The sequence below is a fragment of the Chionomys nivalis genome, chromosome 2, assembly GCF_950005125.1.
Source record: "Chionomys nivalis chromosome 2, mChiNiv1.1, whole genome shotgun sequence".
Taxonomy (NCBI): domain Eukaryota; kingdom Metazoa; phylum Chordata; class Mammalia; order Rodentia; family Cricetidae; genus Chionomys; species Chionomys nivalis.
The window spans coordinates 129,641,770-129,669,690 of NC_080087.1; the positions used below are offsets into that span (position 1 = coordinate 129,641,770).

At 39.2% G+C, this 27,921-nt stretch overlaps 1 protein-coding gene across 9 annotated transcripts in view; it reads right to left on the reverse strand.

Moving 5' to 3' along the window:
* Positions 1 to 5: 5 nt before the first annotated feature.
* Positions 6 to 27,921, reverse strand: part of Unc80 (unc-80 homolog, NALCN channel complex subunit) — a 191,109-nt gene continuing 163,193 nt past the window's right edge. For 7 of the 9 annotated variants that reach the window (XM_057761420.1, XM_057761417.1, XM_057761416.1 and 4 more), the window contains 13 exons: positions 26,715 to 26,838; positions 25,647 to 25,772; positions 24,398 to 24,521; positions 23,413 to 23,619; positions 21,620 to 21,804; positions 20,849 to 21,014; positions 19,398 to 19,577; positions 16,014 to 16,152; positions 13,600 to 13,656; positions 6,789 to 6,870; positions 5,675 to 5,786; positions 4,870 to 5,069; positions 6 to 3,944 (listed from right to left, as the gene is read on the reverse strand). In XM_057761420.1, the coding sequence (XP_057617403.1) occupies positions 3,678 to 3,944; positions 4,870 to 5,069; positions 5,675 to 5,786; positions 6,789 to 6,870; positions 13,600 to 13,656; positions 16,014 to 16,152; positions 19,398 to 19,577; positions 20,849 to 21,014; positions 21,620 to 21,804; positions 23,413 to 23,619; positions 24,398 to 24,521; positions 25,647 to 25,772; positions 26,715 to 26,838 (1,969 nt within the window). In that variant the 3' untranslated portion in view covers positions 6 to 3,677. The remainder of the gene's footprint in view (positions 3,945 to 4,869; positions 5,070 to 5,674; positions 5,787 to 6,788; positions 6,871 to 13,599; positions 13,657 to 16,013; positions 16,153 to 19,397; positions 19,578 to 20,848; positions 21,015 to 21,619; positions 21,805 to 23,412; positions 23,620 to 24,397; positions 24,522 to 25,646; positions 25,773 to 26,714; positions 26,839 to 27,921) is intronic. The other 2 variants (XM_057761422.1, XM_057761418.1) reach the window with 1 other exon arrangement.

Here is a 27,921-nt window from a genome sequence, read left to right on the forward strand (position 1 = left end):
CTTTTAGAATTATTTTATTATATGTGCATATTCAAACACAGAAGTCAATAGCTTTCATAAATATCTTTCATAAACATCTCAGTATTTATTCATATGCATTTTTCCATGCTCTTTGGTCATTCAGTATTCCTAACAGACCTTATAGTTATCTGAGGGAAGTTGGCTGTGTAGTCAATCCTTTGTTTTTACCTACAAAAATGGCTAATAAAGGACTTTAATCCCATGGTCACAGTGACTATTAAAATATTATGGAGGTACATAGATTTATGATCCTAAATGATCCTTAAATAATATAAGTAAATTTATCATAAACTTTTCCAAGTACATTCTGCCCTCAACTTTTTATTCTCCTGAGTGTCAAATCAGAGTTTGCTTCTGAAATGCTGCAGTTGAGACCCACAAAACTAAGTGAGGGAGTGGGACATTTTACTCACTGCCAAGACACAAGGCCATGAATTGGAAGTGTGAGGTCACAGAGGAACAGTGGGACTCTAGTAAAGTATCCTGTGTATTTATTCGTGTTTTAGACTATAATTCTACAAGCCTTTCTTCCCTATAGATCTCTGTACGCACACTCTTATTTCCTCAGGAGCTCTAGGAGGTGGGCAGCAAAATGGAGAAATTTTTTCAACTGACTAAAAAAACCCCAGAGGTTAAAAGAGAGATGCCATCTTGGCTTAAGTTACTCATGGAGGCTCAATGCAAACCAACTTTTGCCTCCAGCACTGCCTTGTGCCCAGTTGTGCCCTTTGACACTGTAGCTCTCAATGACTTATCCCAAGGCACTCAGTAACTCACTTTCATTGTCAGAAGAATCAAGTAATTTAATAGAGTTATAGAAAGCAGTGAATGCTGAAAATGAAAATAAAGAGTTTGTTCTAGAAGAATCTGTATCCAGGATTTAAATTGCTTTAATCTGAATAGTATACATCTCTACCCACTATCATGGATGATATATTTTTATTCCAACATCTCTCTATAAAGTCACTTTCCAAAGGACCAATCTTCATTGAATGTCATTTTTTAAATACCTGCCGAAAGTGAGTGCCTGTTTTATCTTTCCTCTGAATGAAATAAATATGATTAAGCAGCATAATTTAAGAAATAAATCTATTTTACTAATATTATATTGATCATAAGTGATAATTAGTGCTTAGTCACATTTTGAATATTGTAAAGATTGTCAATTAACTCAAACTTATTTCTTCTCTTCCCTAACTGTTTTTTTTAAGTTGTTCCTTCAAACTCCAGGTAATAGTATTCCTGAGAATACATCTTGTGACAGTCTTATGCACATACATATAGATATTTTAGTCACCACACATAAACATTCAACACATTACATTCAACACGTTTAAGGACACCATAAATGGTATAGATGCACACATAAGCCCAACACAAGAGAGAGCACTTCCAGTCTGCCAGTCCCTATTCCTCAGAGTGGACAAGTCTTTTTGTGTTTTCAAGATAAAACACTACTTAGCTTATTAAAAAATTTCTAACAGACTTCCATACATGACAGAGAAGGAGTCAGGTTAAAAGATAGACAGACCAGTAAAATCATTTCTCAAACAGCCCAGCACAATTGAAATATATAAAGGTATTTAGGGTTATTACTGAGTATTTAACAATTCATTGACCCCTACACTTCTTAAATATCTGACATGATTATAGAGATTTTTGACTCAAGAATCCCAAAACCGGAACAAAGCACATAGACGCACATAACTCAGACACGTGTACATACCAGACGTAAGGCCTCTAATGCTGATTGAGCAGCATCGTTTTTAACAGGCAAAATACATCGGTTTAGAACCAGAAAACCACTTGCATGTTGGCGTCTGCACTTAGGGATGAACTCAGCATTAAGTATAAACGATGTGAAGATGTTAGAGCACGTAAAAAGGTCCATTTATCTCCTTGATTTCCCACACTTATTTCCGGAGGTGATATCACCTTGATTTTCTCAACTGGGGGATTTTAAATTTTATTCTAATTCATTTATAGATAACTTTATCATCCTTGTGAATGGGGCCATAGTCCCAAAATATATTTGATTTTATAAATCACAATATAAACTATGCTTATTTAATAAACAATTCTAACGTAAAAATCATTTTCCTTTATGACTGTTGGATTGATAGGTCTCCTCTTTTTATACATGTACATTTCATAGCCAACATAGTCAACATTTGAGCATATAGAATATATTTTAAACTCATCTCCACACAATCAAACTCTGTTTGAAGACTAACACACACACACACACACACACACACACACACACACACACAACCATACCAGTGTAGGTATGTACTTCTTTCAATGCTTAGTAGTTATGTAACATTTCTCTAATGTAAACTGCTAAACTTTTGAAGACCATTTATGAACTGCACGATGCCCAGCCCTTTAATAATCTACTAAGTACTGGCCTCACAAGCCTTCCAATTTTTATTTTATTTTTTGAAGTAACTGCACTTCAAGTTAAAGCCCTATTTGTGATATATACAAGCTGTCTGAGTCTATGAAGAAATTGATTACTCTGTATTTTTCCTCATTAACTGAGATCTCTTAAGGATCATAGAATATTTGACTACTGAGAAAAATTATTTTCCGATCTAATTCTAACAACTTAACTTTATTGTATGAAAATATGCCCTCAGGGGCAGGCACAAGGACTGTAAAGGAATATAATTCCCTTTCCCAATAGATCCAATTTAGACACTGCTGTATGTAGTTGAGGCTAGAAGTAGGAATGCCATCTCTTTCAAGCAATGCTATTTATATTTAGCTTTTTATAATAATATAGCTGTCTATGTTATTAATTCAGAATCATATCTGAGAATTCCTAGAATATTCTGTCTAATGTGATATGAAATGGTCTGTGGCATTAGAATTTTGATTTATAGCATTTAGTGAAAATGACAGTTAAAAATAAATTTTGAAAAGTCCACAGCTCTAAAAAATAGTGTTTTGTTCCTTTAATTTCTAGATATATTGTTTACCAAAACAAAAATAACTGCCAGGTTTGTAATTTAGTGTCTCCAATCTAATTATTTTTCTTGTTGGTTATTTTTATGTGAGCTGCAATGCATATAGCCACATAATGTAAAATTTTTGAAACTACAAAAATAAACATTTTCAGGAAATGTATAATGTGAGTATCTTAAAAGATTGCATTCCTCTTTAGAACATATAGTCAGTGATCTTATGAGGGAAGCAACAGTATATACTCTCAACTGTCTGTAATAATATATATTCTCAACTGTCTGTAATAGTATATATTCTCAACTGTCTGTAATAGTATATATTCTCAACTGTCTGAATAGTATATATATTCTTAACTGTCTGTAATGGTATATACTCTCAACTGTCTGTAATAGTATATATTCTCAACTGTCTGTAATAGTAAATATTCTTAATTGCTCAAAGCAAGGTGTTCATAATGTGCATTGGAATGGCCCTTTTCCCCAATCCTCTGTTTTTATGATCTTCACACGACTGACTTTTAGCTATTGATTTTTAAGGTGGTTATGACACATAAAGAGCTTTGACAGCAAAATCTACTCAGACTTAATGCCACGCACTGGCTATAAAGTGCTGTTTTGGAATTAACCCATCCCATCAAAAGCATTCTGCTGTCAGCAGTCTCCTGTGCACTGCCCTGCGACAGAGACCTAAACATGGGACTTGTCTGGTGCTGTATCTTTCTCCCCCAGCTCAGGAGGAGTGAAAGTGAACTGGCTGGACAGCAGGGGGTTCTCCATGCCATTTTCCTCACTGATGTGAAGGACAGTATCTCCATGCTGCAGGAGGCTGGATGTCTCAAGGCCAGTGAAGTCATCAGGGTCTGAGAGTTGAGTAGAGAGGGGACTGTGTACCGCAGCACCTTGTACTTCTGTATTCTCCTTTTGTTCTTCTTCTTCAGCAAAAAGGGGCTCACTCTGTGATCAAAGGATCATAACATCATGGACCAGAGAAGAACCTAAAAACGGCTATGTAGCTCTAACTGGACAAGAACTCAAAGGTGAATCCAAGCCCTAACTCCTGTCTCAGGGATGATCTATAAGGGCCCTTCCAGCTTTCAAAGCATTGGTTTTCTATCCATTGACAGATAATTTTTTTGGGGGGAAGGGCCCATGCATATCTTATAATCTGTAAAATTGAACTGATACAAAGTATTGCTACAGTTCCTTTTAACTATTGATGCAAATATGTATGCTAATATTACCCTTTGTTTTCTTTAACTATTACATCAAAATATGATACCTGTAGAAATTTCTTTCATTCTGGGAGTGGTGGCACACACTGTTAATCCCAGCACTCAGGAGGCAGAAACAGGAGGATCTCTGTGAGTTTGAAGCCAGCCTGGTCTACAGAGTGAGTTCCAGGACAGGCTCCAAAGCTACACAGAGAAACCCTGTCTCCAAAAAAAGGGAAAAGAAAAGAAAAAATTTATTCATAAAAGCAAACTAAATAATACTAATACTATGAGAAGGTTTCATCTAAGCTAGTAACTTCACATGCTTTACTTGAAAAATATTCCAACTGTGTATCAAATTTTTATTGTCAGTGATTATTCCAGCTGAAAATTATTTCTTAAATTAGTGGAAAAATTATTTCTTAATTTAGTAGAAAGCATAAAGTTTTCCACTAAAGACATCTCTTGGTCCTTCTTATTTATAGATAATTATTGACCAAACACTTTATATAGATTTTCACAATGGTAAAAATAGTATCTGTTTGGGCAATAACATGTTACAGACCCAGACTTAGTTATTCAGAAGAAATAATTCAGAAATTATTCATTTCTGAATATGAAATCTAAGTGGTTCCTGCAAATAAGAATGCAAGGTGTGGTGCCCTCACCTGCTTGGGAGACACGCTGTGAAGGTCTGCAACAACAATGGCTGGCGAGGATGTGAGCACTGGTTTGTCAGTTCCTTCCGGCTTCCTGGATGGCCCTGGGCTGCAGCCCTGTGGTTGGCCTGTGGCAGGAAGTATGTCTGTTGGGGCAGCTGTTGGCTCTGACTGAGCCTCAATGAAGGTCACAGATCGCTTCTGATCAACTGTAGGTTAGAGGTGAACCGATAAGTAGGAGAGAAATTGGCTATTGGTGCTTAATAATCGACATTAACCAGTGATTATCATAAAGACGTTGCTGGTTTGTAATAAATGAGATCTTATATGGCCATTCTATATATTTGTATTTCTCCTACTTATATAGAATAGAGAAAAACAAAATTGAGGGAAATTAATTTCTACATAAATGGCCTAAAGCAAGAGGCAAAGGCTAACTTATCATAATGACCTTCCTACTGATGAATTCTAGAACCAAAACCACAAGGAGTTATTCACTGTGCCACCTTTAGTAAGAAGCAGAATGGTCTGGTTTCTGAATTCAGTAAAGAAAACACAACCTTTTACATTCGAGTTTCAGAATATTAACAATTTACCTTGGGCCGTTCCAATTATCTAGGTTCACAGGGAGTGGGGAAAGGTTGGGGAAGATGAGAAGAGTAAAAAGAAGTAGTAAAGTTTTCTGGGAAACATCCTAAGACCTCCCCAAAAGTAAGGTTATTGGCATCTTCTCATTTTCTTCAGGCCTTCTAGGCCAAGCTGCCTACCATCACAACAGTGGTGCGATCAGAAGGGCACATGCTAGCTCTCTCACCAGATGGCTTTGTTTTAGGTTGGATGCTCCTGCGAGTGGTGGACAGTCGAGCCCCGTGGCGGTTTCTGGGTTCAGTTTGAGTCTTCTGCCTTGACAGGAGAGGGCGTCTTAGCTGAAGAAAATAGATAAATAAAACTGGCAAGAAAAGCCAACCATCTGGGAACCCTGAGTCAACAATCCTACTTGTTCCTTCCCGTAGCCTTGGAACATCAATGGACTTGAAATGCTAAATTTGAGAATTTCAGTGGATAGAAATCCCCAAAATAATGTTAATACCTGACTCTTGCTCATCTAAAACTATAGTTGAACCTCTCTTAACTCTCAGAGAGATGTATTAAGAAACCAGCCTCGAGCAAAACATTGGAACTTCACTCTGACTTTTGCTTAGAAAGCAATGTATAATCCAGAAGTGGTGGTGCATACCTGGAATCCCAATACTCAGGAGCCCAAGGCAGGAGGATTGCGTGTGATACCAGCTTGGACTATGTATTGAAACCATGTCTGGAAACTGAGAAATAAGAGGAGAGAGGTGTGCGGGAGAGACGGAAGAAGGAAGATGAGGAGAAAGAGAAGGGACTGAGAAAGGGAGGGATCTCACCTAGGGAAATCACTCCCAAGCTGGCTTCCAACTCTATGTAACGCAGACTGACATTACACTCATAACTCTCCTCTCTCAGCCTCCTATGTTCTGGAAATACAGGTATTCATCACAACACCCAGCTGAAAATATGATCTTCTGTTTCAATATTAAATTAAATCTCTAATGCCAAGGTGAGAAAGAACCTATCTCCAATCCTGTAAAAGCAGGTACTTGGTTAACTGTATAACAGCCAGTGAGTTTGACTGGGAAAGAAGCTTGCCAGTAGAGAACAAGATTTGTAGGCTGACATCCCTTTTTAAACAATCAGCTCTGTACAACAAAAGCTTCATATTTGCAATAGAAACCTCACATGCTCAGTTTGCCAAGCATTTACCAGGCATACTTTATGGTTGCTGTGCACAGCTTATTTCAGGCAAGAAGGCCAAGTGTAATCTTAATAAACAAAGATATTAGCAAGCAAGTGGATCTTCCATCTTACGGGATGACTCTTGTAGCATCTCAGGGTCTACTTACCTGCCTCAGGCCCCTTTTCCTCCCCAGTGGCTGCTGCAGGAGGAGGTTCTGCTGGCCAGGTTCACTCTGTACACTTGCCACCCTGCCAAGCATCAACAGCATTAGTTTACCTTCGAGACAGCTCCAAAGACCATTCTCTGGTGGGTGTTAGCCAAAACCACTTATATGGAACAGTCACTTCAAAGATATTATCTTTGAAGGATGGTTGGGGAAGAGTCCCTGGGGTAGGGGTTCTCAAAGGCTTGGAAAGGAGGACAAGGCCTTGTAGCCCCAAGCTGTCAAAATTGAGATTCTGTTTTCAGTCACTGATGCTGGATCTATCATTCAGCAGGACAATGGTTTGATCAAACCCCTTGTTTGGAAGCCATCAAAAGGCTTAACATGTCATATTCTAATCTCAATTTTTTTTTAAGGGGAATGGAAACGCTGGCGACAAATACACACAAACAACTTTGTCATGTGGATGGGAACACCTGTTTTAAAACTTCCAATTTAAATGAAAATAAGATGGACAAATATTGAACACATCAGACACAGAATCCATTTGGGTGAAGGGACACATTCAACACATGTTTGCAGCCTGAAGTCTCTTTGACAGCTGAGCAAATAGTCACATGGGTAGAAAATTTAAATATTTTTGAAAACTATTTTAGATTTAAAAGGCTGGCAAGGCAACTGGCAGTGCAACTCAATTAGCTGCACTCAAGGGAACTGTGCAGTTGATAAAAGGAACAGTCTGCTCCCCCCAAATTACTGTGTATGTGTGTCTCATTAGCAAAAAGGGCTACTGACAGGGTCTGCTACTTTGGTGTTGGTGAAGCCGAACATACTGAAATGGGCCATGATTCTTTTTCATTCTTCATGCATGTATCATAGGTGTCTACAATGGAAGAGAGAATGAAAAGAGAAATACACTGTGCCCATATGACATTTGAATTCTGTGGTTGATGTCAATGTGATTAATTGATTTATGGTTAAATGATGTCTTTGCCTTTGCAAAAGGAGAGTCATCTACAGATATTGTAATGGTAAAACATCCCACAGAGGAACCCAGTCAGCAACTGTCCACAAAAAGAAATAGAGAATGATCATCCCCACACATTTCTGGCTTTTTTTAATGTGCCACATAAACACCTCGCTGCACTTTTAGTAAAGGAAATTAGTTACAGGATGGGTATTCAGATGCTTCTCATGTATGGCAGGCTAACAATTGCAGTTAAGATGGGTGTTCAGATGCTTCTCATGTATGACAGGCTAATAGTTGCAGTTGGTGCAGTCAAAGCTATCATTTAAAGTACAACTCGTAATTTTACTAGAAGAAAAAGCAATGACTTAGTAAGATCTGTCAAATTTTCTATGAAATAGGGATATGATTACATCATCTGAGTTATGCAACACAAAGTTCTACAAAGATCACCAAAAAAGAGGCATTTAAAACTTCTTTTCTTGCCCCCAAATGAAGTTCAACAGATTGATGTGCATTCTATGACTGTCGCGTGTGTGAAGGAACTCTATGCTAAAGGAACAGTGCAGCACATTTTGATAATCAGTCCAGACTATGATGCTGGCATGTCTGAAATGACATCTCCTTCTTAGTCATCCATTTTAACATGTGTCTGTTAAGTTGGAAAGCATATATATATATATATATGCATATATATATATGCACACAAGTAGGAACACATTTCTCCCAATACCAAGCAAAGCTACCATTGGAATGGATTCTTCGTTGACATCTAGATGTTACCTCAGTTCCCTTGGCCATAAAAGGAGGTTGATACTTACCAACTACCTCCCATTAAGGTAGAGAAAAGAAGTTAGTTGATGTAAAATGGCTTGTATATGACAAGTGACATGTATAGCATGCTTTCTTGTTTTACATTTGTTCTTTGTAATGAGTTTATTGCTTCTTGGAAACTAAAAGGAAGTATTCATTGGAAAAGAATGGGGCAGAGAAAATGAATACGAGGCAGTCCTCTGATATCATTTTTATTTACTAATCTGAGGTTGTGAGAAAAAATGGTGCAAGAAAAGAAAAACTATACATTACTTGAAGAGTTAAATGTCACAACATAACAGTAATTTTACGATGGCTCCTCCAGGGGAAGATCATGAACATCAACATTTCTCTATGGACAGAGAGGGTTGTAGCTGAGAAATCGATTGTCTTTAGTAATTGGTTATTCTAGGTTAAATAATGTAGGAATGTGCACATCAAAAATGAAATCATAGAACATGCTCCTGGAACACATTCCAGGCAATACATTAGACTTGCCCTGGAAATACGATGATGAAATTTCTCCTTGCTGCATCAATGAATTAAATCACATGAATAATAAACACCTAAAAGACTAACAATGTAATGTAGGCAAAAATTTTCATATCTTGGAGTTTATTTCAAACTGGAACTTACTATAAAAATTAGCTTCCCTTCCTTCACATAATGTAATACCTCAGTCACTTGTAGGACCTGGGAGAAACCAAGATCTTCACACTAAGAATCTCTCTGCGTTATGTCCTACTTTCTATGTTACATTTTTGAAGCAGTCTCATCTAAAGTCTTCATCTACCATAAATGCAATAACCAAAATTATTTTCCTCATCAAGAAGTTACAATATTTTATTGGGAGGTCTCAAATTTCAAAAGTGTACCTCAGTAGGCAACTAAATACTTTTAAATAACTTAAATATATATTTCTTATCCAACAATTATGAAAAACAATAGAGAAGTTGAAATGATGTTACAATTTGCCAAACTAGTTGATCAAATAGTAAAAGCTTTATCTTGCTTAGAACACTGGTTTCCTGGAAGTATTAATTTTAAGAATGACAGCTGTCTTAACCAAACAGGGTGAAACAGTAAGTATAAAATCTAATAAAACTTTCCAGATTTAAACTAACATCTTGCAAAACATTCCTAAGTCAATAGCCTTAGTTATAGAGGTCTCGTTATGTTACCCTGCTGGCCTGGAACGTGCTGTGCACCTGCGGCAGCCTCCCAAGGGCTAGGGCTACACGACAAGCCTGTGTTGGCATGTCTTTCCGAGTTCCTGAAAATATCTCCTTGGAAAAATGATAGTAAGATCCAAGTTTTAGAGGAGAAAATTCAGCCAGGGCACAGCAGAGTTGGTGGGATTCAAACTGTGATTCAAAACTAGTTCCTGTTTATAATACAAGGAAGCAATTCATAAGCTAGGGGAATTTATGCAATGTTAGAAAAATGATTTTGATAAGATCACCTCCTTTACATTGCTGCAGCATAATGGCCTGGACTGAAGTGTATACATAGTGTATATTTCCTAATTATATGTCAATATCATTTCTTTAAATAAGCACTGTGTAAACAAGGAGCCATTCAGTAATGTAGGCTTAAATTTGTGTCACCCAAATTATAAAAAATAAACCATGTATTGTAATATATCATATAAGTAAAAAGTTAAGCAGACACTCTGGGTGCCAACACCCTCTGAATAGTGAATTGGTGTGTTTATTGCTTCTTTCTGTATTTTTGGCTTGAGCTTTCGTTTGGTTATAGAACCTTAGAAGTGGGCATGATACATGTGGCACAGCAATTTGTCCTGAGTGACTGCATTGCAGTGGGAACTCATGAAGTCAGCACTAAAGGAGCAATAGGCAGACAGCAGGGAAGCTAGCAGAAGACCAAAGCTCACTCCTCCCTTTCACAAACATTGTTTCAGTGTACTACTCAGCCTCCACAGCACCCACGACAGAGTCAGTGCTACAGAATTTCCAGACTAGAGTTTCAGATCAGACTGTAGTAACTGGATTTTAGACATGAAAGCTGACAAAGCAAAGGCAAAGCGGATATTGTGGGTCCCAGTGCACATCATCTTGGCCCTGTCTTTTCAGCTGCACTAAAGGTTGCTGGGATCTTTCTTGCATTTTAAGAACACCAGGCAAGTTTTCATGCTTAGGGGTTATGTATGAACATGAAACGGGCATTACACATGGGTTATTGTTATTTCATCTAGACTACAGTATTGCTCAAACTTGGACTGAATCCTCTGTGTAACTATGACTAAGCTTTTCCAAGATTAAAATCCCGAGATAATTTCTTTTTAAATTGAGAGTTCACTGTTGACTCCTGCTTTTAAAAATATCCTAACATGTCCAAACAAAATCTGGTTCTCAACTATAAACATCTGGCCTTAAGGACTTAAATCACTTCTCTAGATCGCTATTATTCTGGAGGGAAAATATGCCCATGATATAAACATGTGTTTGAGAAACGTCTACACTGAGTTTTTATGCCTCTCAGAGCAGCGCTCTCCATAGAAGAAAAGTCTTCCATGGAATTTTGATTTAGCTTATTAATTTCCAATAGTTTTAAGAAACAGAACCAGGCAGAAAACAATGTTTCTGATGGGAGTTTGGGGACTGAGTCTTTAAAAGAAATGTATTAGTGTAATTTTGTAAAAATCTTAGAAGTTTCTAATTAGGGTATAAATCTTTTTCAGTTCCCATCACCTTTTCTGGCTGTCTTTTCCACTCAGCCTGCATAGTCCAGCTTGGCTCCTTTGTCTAAAACAAGTGGCCTCTCAAAAGCAAAGTCCTATAAAAGTTAAACAAGGATCGGGGTGGGTGTGTGGCAGGGTTTACTGGATTCCTTTCTGTGTGCTTCTCATTAAGCTTGGGTCAGATTTTCTTCAGGATAACTGTAAGAGTGCTTCAGATCCTACTGCTAAAATGCTTATTACCTGTAATTCACGTGGTTATCAACCTTTCTATTTCTGGATTTTAAGAATGTGCATAAAGAGTTCTTGTGCCAAAAAATAAGAAAGCCTGCAAACAAAATATATAAAAACATGCCATTTAATAAGCCCTCCTTTTAGTAAGGGCTCAAACTTCCTCTCCTCCAAAGAGAACTTGCTGACACAATGGCACTCAAGATACAGCTTGCAGCATATGGCAAAGGTGGATGTGCTAGTGGTTGGTGGGAAGCCTCCACATTAATAAAATTATTCCAGAATCAAAAGCAAATTGTTTCTATTTCCATTTCTTAATGACCACCGCTGGGCCTGGTGACTAACACCAAGGTCCAAAGAAAAACAGTGCCAGCAGCAACAGATCAACAACAGCTGACTTAAGATGGCCATCAAAATGCTAACACGATTAATTCACCTGGAGATGAGGGCTCTAAATCTGGCTCTGAATTTGTCTTAGCACCTAGCACAAACATTGAGTTTTCTCCTTTTGCACCAGACCTAGCACAGGAGTTAGTTCAAATAACTCTAGTCATTTGAACCCCGAGCTCGCCAAGTCCTTCAGAAAATAATAAAAATCAACTCTACCCTGTCTCCTCTCATGCACATTGGGCTGTGACTTCGACTAGCAGAAGTAGAATCTGGACTAAACTCTGAGCACAAAGCCATTGAAAGAGAAGCCTGACTAATACTCCCTATCCTTAATCATCCACTGATCATACTTTCTGAAAGTCGGGTTGTCCTAGTCCACATGCAATGTTAAGCATCAAGCAATTACAGCTTTAAAGCACCGGTGCCCCTGCTAGACTTTGTTGCAAGTTCTTCAGACATTATAAACAATTAAGGGAAATCTCCAGGACGGTGTTTTTCAACTTCCCTCGCCCTAGGCTCCTGCTAATTAATGTTGCTCTCTGCAGCACTTCCACTTTTACCAATAGGAGACTAATCTGTCCAAGCAAGGGCTCGCAAACACAAATGAATGTCATGAATTATGGATCCAGTAAAAAAAAATAGACCTGATGATGGACTAAATTTCCCATTTTCAGTTGAAGAAGAAAATGTGAAATCTGAACAAGATGCAAAGAAAACAAAAGACAACCTTTTACAGGAACGGCCTCTCAACATTTCCTCATCTTTGGAATAAAGCAATCGATGGGGTAGTGCACTCACTATAGAATGCAGCCCTGGGAGTGTTTTCTCTTGGGATGGGACAAAGACTCTAAAGATGAACAAGAAGCATAGCCCCTAATGAGGATTAGTTGAGAGGTGTAAATCAACAGCACAAGATTAGGAATGTTTGACGTGGTTTATCTGAGTGTTAAAGGTGCAGTACCCATTTCTGAACGCTTAAGCAAATAGTCTAGGTATTCTGCTGTTTTCATTGCATGACTTCTGTTATTACTTACCAAGAAAAATTTGCAAAAGACTTTTCACAGCGAGTTTTCGAGTCATGTTTGTGCTAGAGCCAATATTCTTGATATGTGTCTGAACACACTACAACGATGGCACGCTGAGCCGTGTGCATCAGAGAGAAGCAGTCGCACACAGTGGCAGTGGCAGCGCCGTTCCCGCAGCGCCACTGTTTTCTGATCATCTATGATATTAGCTAAAAGGTCTGACTCGACTGAGTACAGGGGCTCCCTGAGAGGGAACTGTACTAAAAAGACCCCCATAAAGCAATTCTCTGTGAATATAAGTGTGGAAATGAATGATTAGATGGGGGGAGGTACTGGGTATGGGACCCAGGGTCTAGCACATGCTAAGCACATGTTACTACCACTGAACTACACCCCTAGCCCTTGGTATATAAAGTATTTTAGTCATGCCCCATAGGAAATTCTGCAGTTTTTTTTTAAATTAAGGGTTTTAGACTATTTGTGATTGATCTCTGAAGCTGTCTGTAGAGAAAGAGGGTCTGCTACACCTTTGACTCCAGGCTCGTGTGTTCATGAACAACACAGGGCGAAGGATGGAAAGAGGTACCAAGACGGGCAAGAGGAAACGGAGGAGACAGGGTGACGGAGGTGACAGGGAACAGCTAGTTTCCCAGAACAGACACCAATAGACAGGTAGCTTTGACACTGTACCTAGAGAGGCTGCCCTCGGCGGCCAGGCCCTGGGAGTCATCGAGGACATTAGGTTCACTGCAGGAGGGGTAGGGAGATGAAGCATTTAGGGAAAGAAAATGCAGAAGGAAAAAAAAGAGAAAGAAAAAAGAAAAGGGAAAGGGGGAAGAAAAAAAGCATGCAATTTTCTGTTTCCAAGAACTGAAAATAAATAAATTTAACAGAACAAGGAAGGAAAAGGAGACAGTCAACCATTTCACCTTGTGCTGGGTTTGTCAAGACATAGGACTCAAGGCAATGGGGGAAGGAAAGACCGGATGGGTACGACTCTCAGAGGAGCACTCTGTTTATTGGTCAAGAGTTAAAATGAGCTCCAAATGGAGACATGAGCTCTGACATGCCTTGCAGAGTAGATCCGCAGAAGATAAATCTATGAGGTTTTTAGTAGCCTTTTGGCTAGGTGGTTAGTACTTTTAGCATATCTTATGGACACAGAATTTTAATGATCAGACCTCACATTTTCTTTTAGAGCCTAACATTACTACACAGAAACCACTTACCATGAATGGCCACAGCCAAAGTCTGGAAACTGATGCCGTTAAGAAAAGCAAAGACAGAGCCCAACTCCCCTGCTAATTTTGCAATGAAAATATCAATAAACAGATGGAAGGGATCTTCAGAACATTACAAAAAACTCACATTTACCTCCCTATTATACACTCTCCACTGATTGAATTGTAAATACAATGGAACTCTGTCATTTGGTTAGTTAGTAGCAGTTTATCCACTTATTTGGATGCAGCTGAACTGATATTTGTTAGCATATCTGTGCTATATTTTATCCACTTTCCCATCAGATCTAGCACTGAGCTAGGCGACCATAAGGCATTCAATATATATGTATTAAATTGTGTATAATCAAGCATCTACAAAACTGAAAGGATTATTATAAAAGATCTGAGTGTCTGTGTCGCCAGTAAAAGAATTTTTTTTTTTTTTTTTTTTTTTTTTTTGGTAATGGACAAAGACAGTGTTCCCTTCCCCAATTTTCCAAAATATAATCCAAGAACAAAGTTATTCATTGTAATATATTCTTTTTAACTTCTGGGATATGTTTATACTAGATAAAAATTTCCTTTGCAAGTAAGTTGATCTATCATTATATGCATGGAAAAAGAATTAGTAGTTTGACTTATTTTGAACAGCTCAAAAGCTCTCTAGTTACAATTTATATTATTTTAAATACAAACATGTGGATAGTAAAAACTAAGAATAAATTAATAGTTACCAACAGTAACTGCTTATATTACTTTCTTTGGACATGTTGTTTGGCTCTTGGTTCCATATTTAATTTATAAAATCTTTTTTGCTCAAAGAGAAATTATCAAGTTTTAAGTTACATGAACTATTTATTGAGTGTTTGGGTATAGTATACTCCTGTATATAAACCATATCAATTTGAATACAATCATATATCCCTTTTGATATTATGTTCTCTGTGTGAATTGTGCTACTAAGGGTATTAAAAATGACAGTAGCGAGGGATATAGCTCAGTGATGTAGCATACATATGGCTGTATTGCAAAATATAAACTAACACACTAAAAATCAGGCAACACCAAGAATTGTATATCAAGAATACAATTCTTGAAATGAACATATTAGTTGTTTTAAAAATAGATTAACTCTTAGCTCATTTTTATTATAACTTTATTTAAAATATGTAGAATTAAAACATGAGTGTTTATTTAAATATAATTTTAAATTTAAATTTCATAAATTATATATTTTTGTTTTCGTCAAGTATAAAAAGTTTAAAAACTATAGCCCCAAACTTGTTTTTTAAATTACACTCATATGGCAGAGAACACCAAAGCAAATGCTTTAGGCATTGAATCTGAGAGTTGCTGATATAGAAGGTCCCCTTCAGATCATTTCACCCTACTTTAGCACATAGCTAGAGAGCTGTGAACTGCATGGAAGTGGCCTTCCCATAGTCCACACAGTGTCAGAGGTATGTTTTCTGCTTGGTGAAGCATTCTTACATGTGGTTGAACATTAACTGCAGAAGGCTAAACTCCCAGAGTATCACATAAACTGGTCTACTCTTGCCAAATAACCATTTTCTTGCTCGATGATAAATCTGGCATATAAGGATAGCACTGACCAGAAGAAAAGACTTATATTTCTATTTATGGATAGCTCAATAAGAAATAATACTTGGACCTAAAGGTGTCATCTCATTTTGACCTGGCTTCGAGAGCTACACCTATTACCCATAGGAACCTTCTTGAAAGCACTTTCTTGAACAGTTTCTCTAGAAACATAACCCATACTTGCTTCTCATTCAGTTTTTATAGGATGATGTTAGTGTACATTTGGAATTTTTTCTTTTGCCCCCAAGTACAGAATATAAGACAGTCATAGGCCTTTACCTTTGGCTGGGTAACATGCCCACCTCAGCCTGAGGTGCAGACATGCTGGAGACGTGGCTGGAGAACCGCCTCCTTCCAAGGGCACTCAGGAGACTAGCTTCCTGTTCACTTACCACACTGGGCATGCTCACAGAGTCATCTGAAAGTGCGAAGGGATCGATGTTACAAAAACCATGATACCTATCAGAAAACTGCAACCAAAGCGGTACTTGAGTTCCATCCCTGGCTTGGGTACAGCCTCACGGCTGTCTTTAAAGCTAAACAATTACAGCCATTTTTGTACAAACAATAACACAGCAAGTGAATCAATGATACTTCTTCATGTCTACACATCTCCTACCTCCCTACGCAGTAGAGCAGCCTTCACAAAACACATGCAAACTTATTTACTTTTATAAGTATAAACCGATGCGTACCCACAAATTAAAGATTTCAGAAAAGCTAGATTGTACACATACTTGTAAAGACTATTGTAGCAATAGTTCAGTTGGAGTTTGCTTTGGGAGAAGTCAATTCCATTTCCTTGACATAAAAAAACTACTCAATACATTTAATGATTTCTAGCTTGCTGTGGGAAACAATATTGCATATATTGTAGGAAAAAATACTGGAAAACTGTAATATCCTGAAGTGCTTATTTTAATCTAAAGAGGCCCCCTTTCCCTGCAGAAGCAGAAATTAATGTACCTAAATTTATAAGAAAGTTAGCTTTAGTACAATATTTGCACAAGTTGACCTCATGCTAAGTGATCTAATACTGTTTGTTACTAAACCACATAAACTTCAATAAACAAATTGTGTTTTGCAGATGTGTGCTACCATGGAAAGTCATCTGATACATTTAGAATATTCTAAGTGATATCTCTAATATACATTTTCAAATAAAATCATAAATATGAAAACTGCTATAGATTTTAATTTGCTATACAATGATTTGGACTGAATTTTGACATATTACCTTTGTATATGTTTACAAAGAAGCTAAAAGTGGTGGTGCATGCCTTTAATCCAAACATTTGGGAGGCAGAGGCAGGTGGATCTCTGTGAGTTCAAGGCCCGCCTGGTCTGTAGAGGGAGCTCTAGGAGAGGCTCCAAAGCTACAGAGAACGCTTGTCTCGAAAAACCAAAAAAAAAAAAAAAAAAAAAAAAAAAGTTAAAAATTGGAAAACTTTATAGAACATATTGAACTACAGAAGCCTTTCCTGGATTCTCATTGATTATCATTAACTATGTTTCTAAACATCTCTTTAGCATTTATTTGCTCATTATTGATCATTAGTCTTATGTTTCCTTCTATCAAGCCTTTTAAGTGCTGTCTGTAAATGTCTACTTCTCTACAAAATTACATTTAATATTATAGAGGACAGAGAATATGTCTTTCTCAGGTTTTTTTAATAGGTTTTAGCATGTACTTCTATGATTGGAAGACCAGCTTCAATTAAAACAGTTTATAATCTTGTTTTTATACCCTTTTCCATATAAACTAATGTTCATCCACATCACAGCCATAATTGGCAGCGTGATTTCTTGAGATAACAGTGATATCTGAAAAAGATATCAGTAAAAGACTACGTACCTTCTGATGCCCTTCACCCCACTATATGAGTGTTGGATTCTGTCAATGATGTCTCTGTTTAAGTCATCTCTACTTTTCTTCCTTAATTCTTTCCTAGGCCAACTACTTACTCACAAAGTTACCCGAGAATAGATTTAGTCCTAGCAATTACTGAGGGCATCATTTCCATCACTAAAAAAATGTTGGTAGATACCATTTCATATATTAAAGAAAAGTATAGACATTATTTCATACGTTAAAGCAAAGTAGAATTTACTTTATGGTTTGAGCTGACATCAGGGCTGACTGTTTATGTCAAACTGCTCGTTTTTGGTTTTAGAATACAGTTGGTAGTAGAGCACTTGACAGCGCCTTGTAGATATGAGACCCCGAGTTCCGTCGCCAGCACGGCCAATCCTTGGCACTGCCAAATACATCAAGAAGTCCCCTTTTAAGTTAAAATGTCAGGGACCCAGTGTTCTGCTGCATGATCACGCCTGCAATTCCAGCCTTCAGTGGTGGAGGCAGGAGGATCAGAAGCTTTAGGATCATCCTCGGCAATGTAGGGGATGCAAGGCCAGCCTGGGATCATGAGACTCTGTCCCAAATAAAAATAATCAAGAAAAATTTTAAAGTAAACTTCTCCTTCTTACCTCTCACATTGTGCTTTTTCAGTCAGTATTTGAGGGAGATCACACTGCGACTGTGGAGGTGTGCCCACGAGCAGTGCCCAGGTGTCTGGATAGAAGTGGTTTATAGTGTGATTACCACTTTACATGACTAACCCTCAAACTAAATCTGGAAATATTGGTGATGAGCACTTTGACAAATCACGTATTTCCTTCTCTATCTTATATACCTAATTGTGGGGAGCTAGTAAAATGCAGAAGCATTTTACTCATCTTACTTAATTAAAAGCATTCAGTCTTCTTACTTAATTAAACTTCTAAGCTCCTTTCTTGTTCCTCTGTTTAGTTCAGATGGGGATCTTTTGTGGGTTTTGTTTGGTATAGAGGGGTCTTATATTTTATTCTCATCTTTAATAAGCTTTATGTAAGAGCATCTTAAAAACACGAGTGGAAGCCGGGCGGTGGTGGCGCACGCCTTTAATCCCAGCACTCGGGAGGCAGAGGCAGGCGGATCTCTGTGAGTTCGAGACCAGCCTGGTCTACAGAGCTAGTTCCAGGACAGGTTCCAAAGCCACAGAGAAACCCTGTCTCGAAAAACCAAAAACCAAAAAAAAAAAAAAAAAAAAAAAAAACACGAGTGGAAAATAATCAATGCAATTGAAGAAGCCCCCTGTATGACAGAGACATTCAGTGGGAATTCAGCAGATGTTTGCTTTCAAGCACACACGTGTGGTATTTATTGATCTGCTATCTCCCACTTCGCAACAGTACATCTCTAGCACATGCATCTGAAATTCCTGGGATAACTGCATTACGGGAGAGTCTCTAAGTTGTTTCCCCTCAATCATCCTGCCAATTTTCTCCTGGCTTCCACAGACATCATGTGCACACTCTGCCCATTTTGCTTTGACAAATGGGACCTTGTGAGTGCTGGCCATTTCTCTAGCCAGACAGCCCAGGAGAAAGAGGAATAAGCTGTTTACTTACAATCGAAATGAAATTTCCAAGAAAAGGTCAGATAATACTTTTTTTTTTTCTCCAAATATCCAAGGGTATTCAAATTTCATTTGAAACCTCTTTTAAAAATGACTAAGGGAGCAGACCTGGAAATAGCTGCCCATCCTCTCTAGACAGATATCCTTTGTAAGACCTTGCTCACATGGCCAGGCAGGCTTATTGCTTGCCGAGACTCTTACTTACTTTCCTCGTCCTCCTCGTCAGTCCGACTCAAGGTGTCTTGAGAAGCCTGTTGGGATGGTTCACTGTCCTGCTCCCAGACAGTGCCTGTGCCTGTGTTGGAGCGGGACATGGTAGCCAGACTCAGGCGGTAGGCAGAGGTGGACGTGCCCACAGTACTGATGGATGTCTTTCCTTGGTAGGCTGGGGGTTGAAAGGTTAAGGGAAATGATGGTGAGGTCATGAAAACAGAAATGTTTGCTTAAAAGTTCTTGAACTTGTGTTTCAGACTAAGGAGTTTTAAGATAAAGGAGCACAAGAAATGGGGGTGGGTGGGCAGTGCTGGCCACTGGTATATTCTAAGTGAACAGCTTTCTTATGGAGACCTGAGGTCCCTACCAAGAGAAAAGCTTTTTTTAGTTTTTTTTCTTAGTGTGTTTATTTTCATTTGCTTAGGCAAATAGCATATCAACTAATTTTGACTTAAGCTGTTGCTTCTAAATCTTTGGTTTTATTACTACAGCATGTGAATTGCCCACATAAGTATATTGGAATAATAAAAAATTAGTATCTTTTATATGAACCTAAAATCAAAATCAGAATACAACACCAAAGAGTTCTCATTCTCCTTTCCTGGAGACAGCAGCATTAGAAACTTCTCGGTTCTGGGACAGGTGTTTCTATCAGATTCATCAGAATATCTGAATGGAAATGTATAAATATCACCAATGCTGCACTTTTAATATTTGTGTTTTGAATATTTTGCAAACAACAGTAAACACTTCAGAAAGCAAATAAAACCACAGTCTTTTACATATGGGTGATGACTGCCCTCTAATGGTAGATAGTGACTTAATTTCGTTATTCAGGGGTCTGCTGCTACAGAACTGAGAATAAGCAATGAAGATGCAAGGAACAATCTTTCAGTTTGAAGAAGCTCCCTCTTGTCCACTTTACCTGGCTCCTCCCCATTCTAATTTGTGAAACACTAAGAAGGCTGAGAATCCACAACACAAACCTAGTGTAAAATCACCTCACCGGCTTCACTTTCTCGCTATATAAACCATTTAACCCTCCAAGTATCAATTTCCTCCTTTTAAAATCGGGCTTGGAAAGATACATTTTACAGATACGTGTGTGAATTAGAGGAAATAACGCCTGTAAAGTAGTCACAGATCCTCAACAAAGTGAATTCTCTATCAAAAAGGGAATGAAAGAATGCAAACACCCTTTCCCCTTATTAAATAAGTGCTTAAATGCTAAAACACAAAACAAAAATAAAAATATTCAGGAGAAGAATGTAACTAAATTCCCGTGAAAGCCCTTTGACTTTTGTTTTTTTATTAGATGTGATCTCTTGGTCAAATCTACTAGTATATCAAGAGAGCTAGTTCAGACAGTCGCCAAGGAGCAGTGAGCTGGGCAGAGATTGTGAATTCCATCCAGCAGACTCAAGAGACACCCTTCACGCTTACCTGAGCCACTGTGGACTGCCTCTTTCAGAATTTTCAGTTCACTGTTGAACTCTGCAATGAGCGAGCTCTTGCATAAAGGGCGGGGGATGAAGCGCCGCTCTAACTGGTCAGAGATATGTTGCCGGGCAGAAAGTTCTTCATGGTTCTCTGCCGGTTGGGCCAGTAGCTAAAAGGCAGGCATTTCATCCTCAGGACCCCAAATTTCCCATCTGTAAACCTGGCTCACTGTGATACCGACCCACTTCATAGATTCAGGAAGAAAAGAAGGCGATGCAGGAGACACTGGTGCCAGCACAATGCCACTGTGTAGTGTCTCCGCCCCAAAAAATCGGGGCATGAGAAGAACAAAAGAGTGGATTAACAATGGAACTCATGGAGGGAAAAAGAAGCCTTGGCTGTCCCGTTTTTTAAAATAGTAGATTTCAGATGCTACTGATATGGGAGAACATTCTCTAGAACATTCCACGGGGCCAGTTTTTCTCCTTTCTTTAAAGAGAGGGATGACGAATGGGATGAGAATAAGTTTGGCATACTTTAGTAGGTGAAGAGGTGCTTTAAATGTGAAATTCTCTCTGGATGCTTGCTTGGGGCTCCATCCTCATCAAACATGGTGCTAACAGTCTCTCTAATAGGCTAACTGGGCGCAGCATGTGTGCGTCCTGTAACTGCCCTGCTGCCCCCACCCCCCGTCCCTCTCCCCAGCTCCCAACACTCCTGCCTTAGTAGAAAACTGCAAGTTCACTGGCTTTTTGTGACAGGGTCACTCCACACCTTGCATTGGATGAAAGGGCGCAAGAGTACGAAGATGGGTATCCGGGTGCGCACGATGAAGTCGAGGAAATCCCACAGGGCCAGGCCGCCCACCTTCCGCAGAGCCATCTCCTTCACCTGCAGGCTCAGCCAGTACCACTGGCTTCCCAGCTGCCTCTCAAAGCAGACGAGAATAACCTTTAGGGCTTCAGAGTAGGAAAAGAGAAGGATCCTGAGGGCTTGTGCTTCAGAGGAATCTTGCCCACAGTCACTGCCTTTGCACATGGGAAAATTTTTAATTCGTTAAATGCCACAGTTCCAGAAACTTAACCTGTACCCCTGAGCCAGTATTCCAGACATATAGGTAAAGGTATTTTGATGTGGGTTAGAACACAATTTTATTAAATGCTTTGAAAATCTCCATTTTGAAAACAAAACAAAACAAAAACCACCACCACCACAACAAAAAACAATGGGGTAAGGTAGGTATTCCGTTGAACTAAAGAGGCAATTATAAGTATGTGTATTACTAATGCTTTACAGCCCATAGACTTTGTCACAGGGGCTTTATGGACTCACCAACAAGTTACTCACATCCCCAGATAACATCATTATCATTATTATTATTATTATTATTATTATTATTAATAAAAGATACAATATCCTGATCAAGGAAGAAATATAAGTAATATCTTCATTAAAAAAACAGAAAGTGGAATGGAATAATTTTTTTTTTATTCCTGGTCTTACATAAAGAGCTCTCTTTCCCCACTATCTTCTGTGTTCCTTGACTTCACGTATGGTTCTTTGTCTGCGTGGATGTTTTCTGAACCTGGCTTCTTAGGCCTTGGGCAACTGAGTGCCCATTACGGTGGGTCCTATGCACACACATTCTGTTTCCTTCTCTCTTTTCTTTTAGCCACAGAAAATGGTATCGTACATACACACCCCTTCAGAATGCTTAGACACCCCATTTCCCACACTCCAAACTCCAAGGACCTGTCTGATTCAGGAGTTTGTGCTGTGTCCCATTCTTCCAACAACATCCACTTTGGTGAACTGAAAAAAAAATGTCAGGAGAGATGCCCTCTTAAGGGGTTCCATTGTCGTGTTCCTTATTCTTGGAGTCAGTCCAAGAGTGGTCTTCCCTCCAACCCTGGTCTACTTCTTCCTTTTATGAGGTCCCCACTGTCATGCTCCTTATTCTTGGTGTCAGTGGTCTTTACTCCCGGTCTACTACTTTCAGAGACGCTGAGTAACCCTCTGCTACCCCATGGGAGGCCAACACTTAAAGTCAGGGATGAGGTAATAGGAAAATAGGAGTATAAGTGGGGAGAGGAATTGGAAGCTTGTAGGAAGAGGGGATTGTCCTCACAAGATCAAGATGGAATTGTCTTATAATGACAATAAAGACATTGTCAAGGAAGAATAAGAAAGCTTGCTAAGGAAGTAAGGTCCTGCAAGGTCACCATGTTCTACACTCAGGATGTTGACTGCCAACTCCAAGGGCTTTATTTACATAGAGGACTGACCTATGGGAAGCAAAGTGTGCACTATCTCACAGGAGCTGCCAAATCTGAGTGATCTTGCTCAGAAAGAGCTAATCCTTCCTCATATGCAAACAACCAAGTAATTCCGAGAGTGCATATATGAAAATACTCATTGTCTTTTGACATATGTTTACTAAAGTAAGCTAGTCATGCAAGGGTATTTCTTGCTCAAGTGGTTTCTTTAAATACCTTCAGAGCCAAGATAGATCATAGTACATATATCCACGGGGAGCAAAAAAGAGGAGGCGGGAAAAAGAGACCCACCTAAGTATGCTGCCTGGCTGGTGGACTCAGCCAGCCCTTCCTTGCGCAAGTCTTTGCCTGCATCCCCAGGAGTAGAGCAGTGGGCTGGGGAGCTCTCCAGCATGAAGTTCTTGCTCCTCGATGTGCTGATGATCCGAGGGGGCAGGAGCACGTTGATGACAGTCTGCAGCAATAGCTGTACCTCGGGCTGCTCCAGCCATGGGCTATCTGAAGTGCATGTTGGTAAAGGAAGGGGAAAACATAACAATTACAAGGCAGACTTTCATGTTACACACTGAGCAATGTAACTTCTTCCAGTTCCAAATCAGAACACATAGAAATGTAGGTATTTCCCACCAAGTACTGCTTCTTCCACAGACAGCACAGCATTTTTGGCACCTGAGGGTCACCATAGCTGGCATCCAAGGGCTTATGTTCCAGGCCCAATCTCCTGTTTATTAGTTCATTCTCTTTTCTTTTGTTAAATACTTAAATGTACTGACCTTACATCTGAGATATGCTTTTCCTAAAAGAAAGTCCCCCTTAAGATTATGTTGGATTAAAAAAAGAAGATAAAACATTACCTATAAACAAGAAAAAGAAGAAGGAGGGGGAGGAGAAGGAGGAGGAAGAAGAGGAAGAGTCATGCGAATGTATTGATGGTTGGCATCTGCAGGATTTCTGCTAATCACGGCGGCCATATAATAGTTTAGTCACCAGTCAATTCTCAGTGTAGTGTACTTGAACTAATTAACATTTTCTTAACTTAACCCAAACAATGTACTCTGACTTCTGCTATATTGAAATAATTTTAAATAAGGTATTTCTTCTAAGAAGTAGAGAAGAGATAAACCAAATAAAACTCATGTTTCCAAAACCCCATTTAATCCATTTAGATTCATTTCAGTTGATGAGTTTCATGTGAAAAGGAAGAATAGAAACCACACACTGGTAGTTAGAAAACACAACAACAATGGTACGTTTCCTTTAGTTAAATTAATCAGACCTTTGCTTCCAGATCCTACTGTGAGCACAAATGGGATGAGCAGATTTAAAAGCATCCCTTCCCTTCGCTCTTGATTGGTGAATGGGGAGATCACATGGCTTAAAGGGAAATCTTCTTTTAAAGCCTGTGCAGCAATAATAGAAAAAAAAAAGATTAATTGACCACCGTGCCCATCGCGTGCATTTGTTTCTACAGAGTGTGTTGGCGAAGGTGCCTCCCCGCTGGCTGCACCTGGAAACTATGAGTTCAAGTGTCGTCTTCGTGGCAAATTAAATTTGACCCACAATGATATTTTGCCATTGATTTCACATAATATAGTTACATTCTTAAAATGACATTAATAGCTTAAGTGCCAAGTGAAAAAGTTTAATATAAGACCCACCTCATTTCTCCCACTAATTTCCTCCATGTGTCTACCCTGGAAAATGAAGAAAATGACAGTGTGGCACTTTCTCCATTTGAGGTCATTTAAAAGTTCTTTACTCCCTGCCTAGGCCTTCTTCAAGCCAGGAAGCAATAAAGGAAGAAATTAGTGACCTTTGGAAAGCGGTTATTAAGGTGACTACGGGGTGTCATCTCTTCCCTTCACACAGTAGCCCACCATTCTTCAAATGCTTTGTACATCCACCCATCTCTAGATGGTAAGAAGTCTGATGGCCACACAATGGGTAGGTCAGTTATACCTTTATATCCGGTGAATTCCTTCTGTTGATCACAGAGTAAAAACTGGGTGACACAGAGAAACAGGGTGATTGGGATTCTGTACCTTTCTTAATAAAAGTAGGCTACTTGTATGAGTGTTTAAAATAACATTCAACTCACAATCACCAAGGAAAATAAAGATATTCAAAGTCTGGTAGTAACGTGTGAAAGAATTTTATACTGTAATTCTTTCTGAAAATAATTTTAAACCAGACTTTGAATACTATTGCCTCTTTTGATTAACGATTGTGAGCTGATTACACATAAACCATTAGTTTGCACATAGCGTAAGTGACCACAGTGGTTGCTGTGGTTGTGACAGGACTAAATGACTCTGCTATTTTTGAGATCTCGAGAAGAATTACAGAAGCACAACTTAGGGCCATGCTCAGGGTTCAAGCTCCAAACCCATCAAGGTTTGGAGGTGTTCACACTTCTGTTTCACAGATTTTGCCCAGCCTTTGCAGAAAGAGAAAGAGAGAGCACCACCATGTGGTGCCTCCACCAGCAACTTAATGAGCGTGACAAACAGGTAAGGCAGTCACACCTGTATCTGCAATGCTACAAGCCGGACAACAGCTGTGCTGAAGGGCAGAGGTGGTGAGAGATAAGGGCTGAGATGAAGAAGGGGTAATCCATCAGCCACACTGGAAGGTCCTACCACTCCCATCACCTGAAATACAAACAGAGCACATGACCAGCCTTGACCATTGCAGTTTCATGCAGCTTTAGAAAAGGAGTCTCATTCACTAACAAAAATATTAACAAATTGAAGGTTGGGCATGGTATTTTCAGTCTTTTCTTTCTCTATGCCCTCTAAGGCATGTAATGTCTGGAGTCAGATCGCTCATTATACTGAATTCAGCCAAGGTTTTGTAGAATGCTGTTTATAGCTAACTATGTAGGCAATGAGAGATGAACTAAAAAAAAAAACTATTCTAATTGGGAGACTGGACAGTTATTTGTGGATTCAAAAAAGTGCAGTCGGCATTCTTGGATGGAACAAATACTGACAAGAATGATGATGATCGCAGCTCATGTGCACTAGGCATTCCAGCTACACACTTGTTGCCCAACTAGTCAAGCAGCGGATCCTACTGGATGGCACGCTCGAACATGGTTCTCATACATTGTACAAAACCTCGTCAGGACCAGACTCTAGATATTACATAAATGGTGAAAATCATTTTTCTTTGCATAAATCCTAGACTGGCCAACTCATGGTGATATTTGGCCCTAAAAAAGAGAGAGAGAAAAAGACTTCTTTTGTTTTAAGGATCCCCTCCCCAGATGATCTCAACTTCTAGCCAATTGTGCAGACTCCACCACCCCACTCTCCAACTGGCAGCCCTCAACTCTCAACGCAACTTTGAGGTGATTGTCAAAGTAGTGCATGGGAAGCAGCCTTCCGACGTCCTGCCTGGGCAGGATGGGCCTAGATCTCCCATGGACCACCTTGAAATGGACCTCACTGTTTTCAGGGTCACCTGAGCCATCTGTTTTCATCGGTAAGTGAGGGGCACAAAGTGGTTGACCTGTAAGTCTTCAGGTGAGAGAAATCAATAGCAGAGTAAAACTGTGCAAAGTTTCAGAAGATTGCCACTTGGCTACTCACCAGATTGACACAGACATTGATCAGTGACCTAAGATGAGGCAGGAAGGATATGATTGGCTGCCTCTGAAGTGTCAAACAAACCCCTTCAATCAAAGTGCTGGCAGGCTCCCACTCAACCTGTCGCCTGGAATACAATATAGGAGCCATTAGCGCCCTGGCTCCCTTCCGGAGAGTCTGCAGCAAGTGAACGAGACAGTGATCCTGGCATCAACTAAGACAGGACGTGTGCTGAGACAACAGAGTGCTTCCCATGGAATGGCCATTACCCATGCTGTTCCAAAAGCACAGAGCACACTGGGAGGGGAGGAAGGAGGTACTGAACACGCAGCAGAGCCACACTCCTGCCCAACCGACTAATGAGACAAAATCTATTGAAGAAAAAACAGAGAGGATGAACGGATCATACTTTCAGGTCCCCCTAATGTCATCTTTGGGAGGGGTCCTGTCCTATCATTTCAGGAGACATGAGAAATCTTCCAGCAGAGCAAATCTGCCCCAACCTGCCATTCTGAAATGTACTTATCAGACTACACAAGATACAGTCAGCGTTCACACAAGGCTATTAGTGGGATTCATATGGCTTAAGTCCTGTCAAAAAGAGGGAATCTGAGGAAAATGATCTAAAAAGTTCTCTTTGCCTCTGAGGAAGTGATGTCTTGAATTATTTTCTGTGGTAGTGCAGATGGTGGAGTACACATGCCAATCAGATTAATGCAGGAGTTTTCTGTCTCAAAACAAAATGAATCTATTCTGCTGGGTGCTTCTGATTTCGAAATTATTTCTAAGCCTACATCTTCTATGAAACTGCATCCTGAACAATGAAAGAATGGAGATGTGTCACAAATGAGGAAACACTGACACTCCGGATGCCAGAAGTGCCCTAGTAATTCACAGCTCAGCTTCAGACCAAGCTTTGGCGTTGAGCTAAGGTTACATGAAAGGGTTAAAGACAAATCAACTGGATATTATGCCATGCATCCCAGGAAAATTTCCCATAGCTGACCAAACCTGTGAATGAACACACAACTTTCCTTTCGGGAGGTATTATCATATAATAGGTTTAACTGTATGACAAATGAGTCATTTTATGGAGATGTTTAACATCTTTAAATGTCAAAGTACTTAAGAAAAATAATTTATTTCGGCACACACTAATAAAACACTTATGCATCTTTGATCAGTCATTTACCAGCAGATGCAAGTGTTC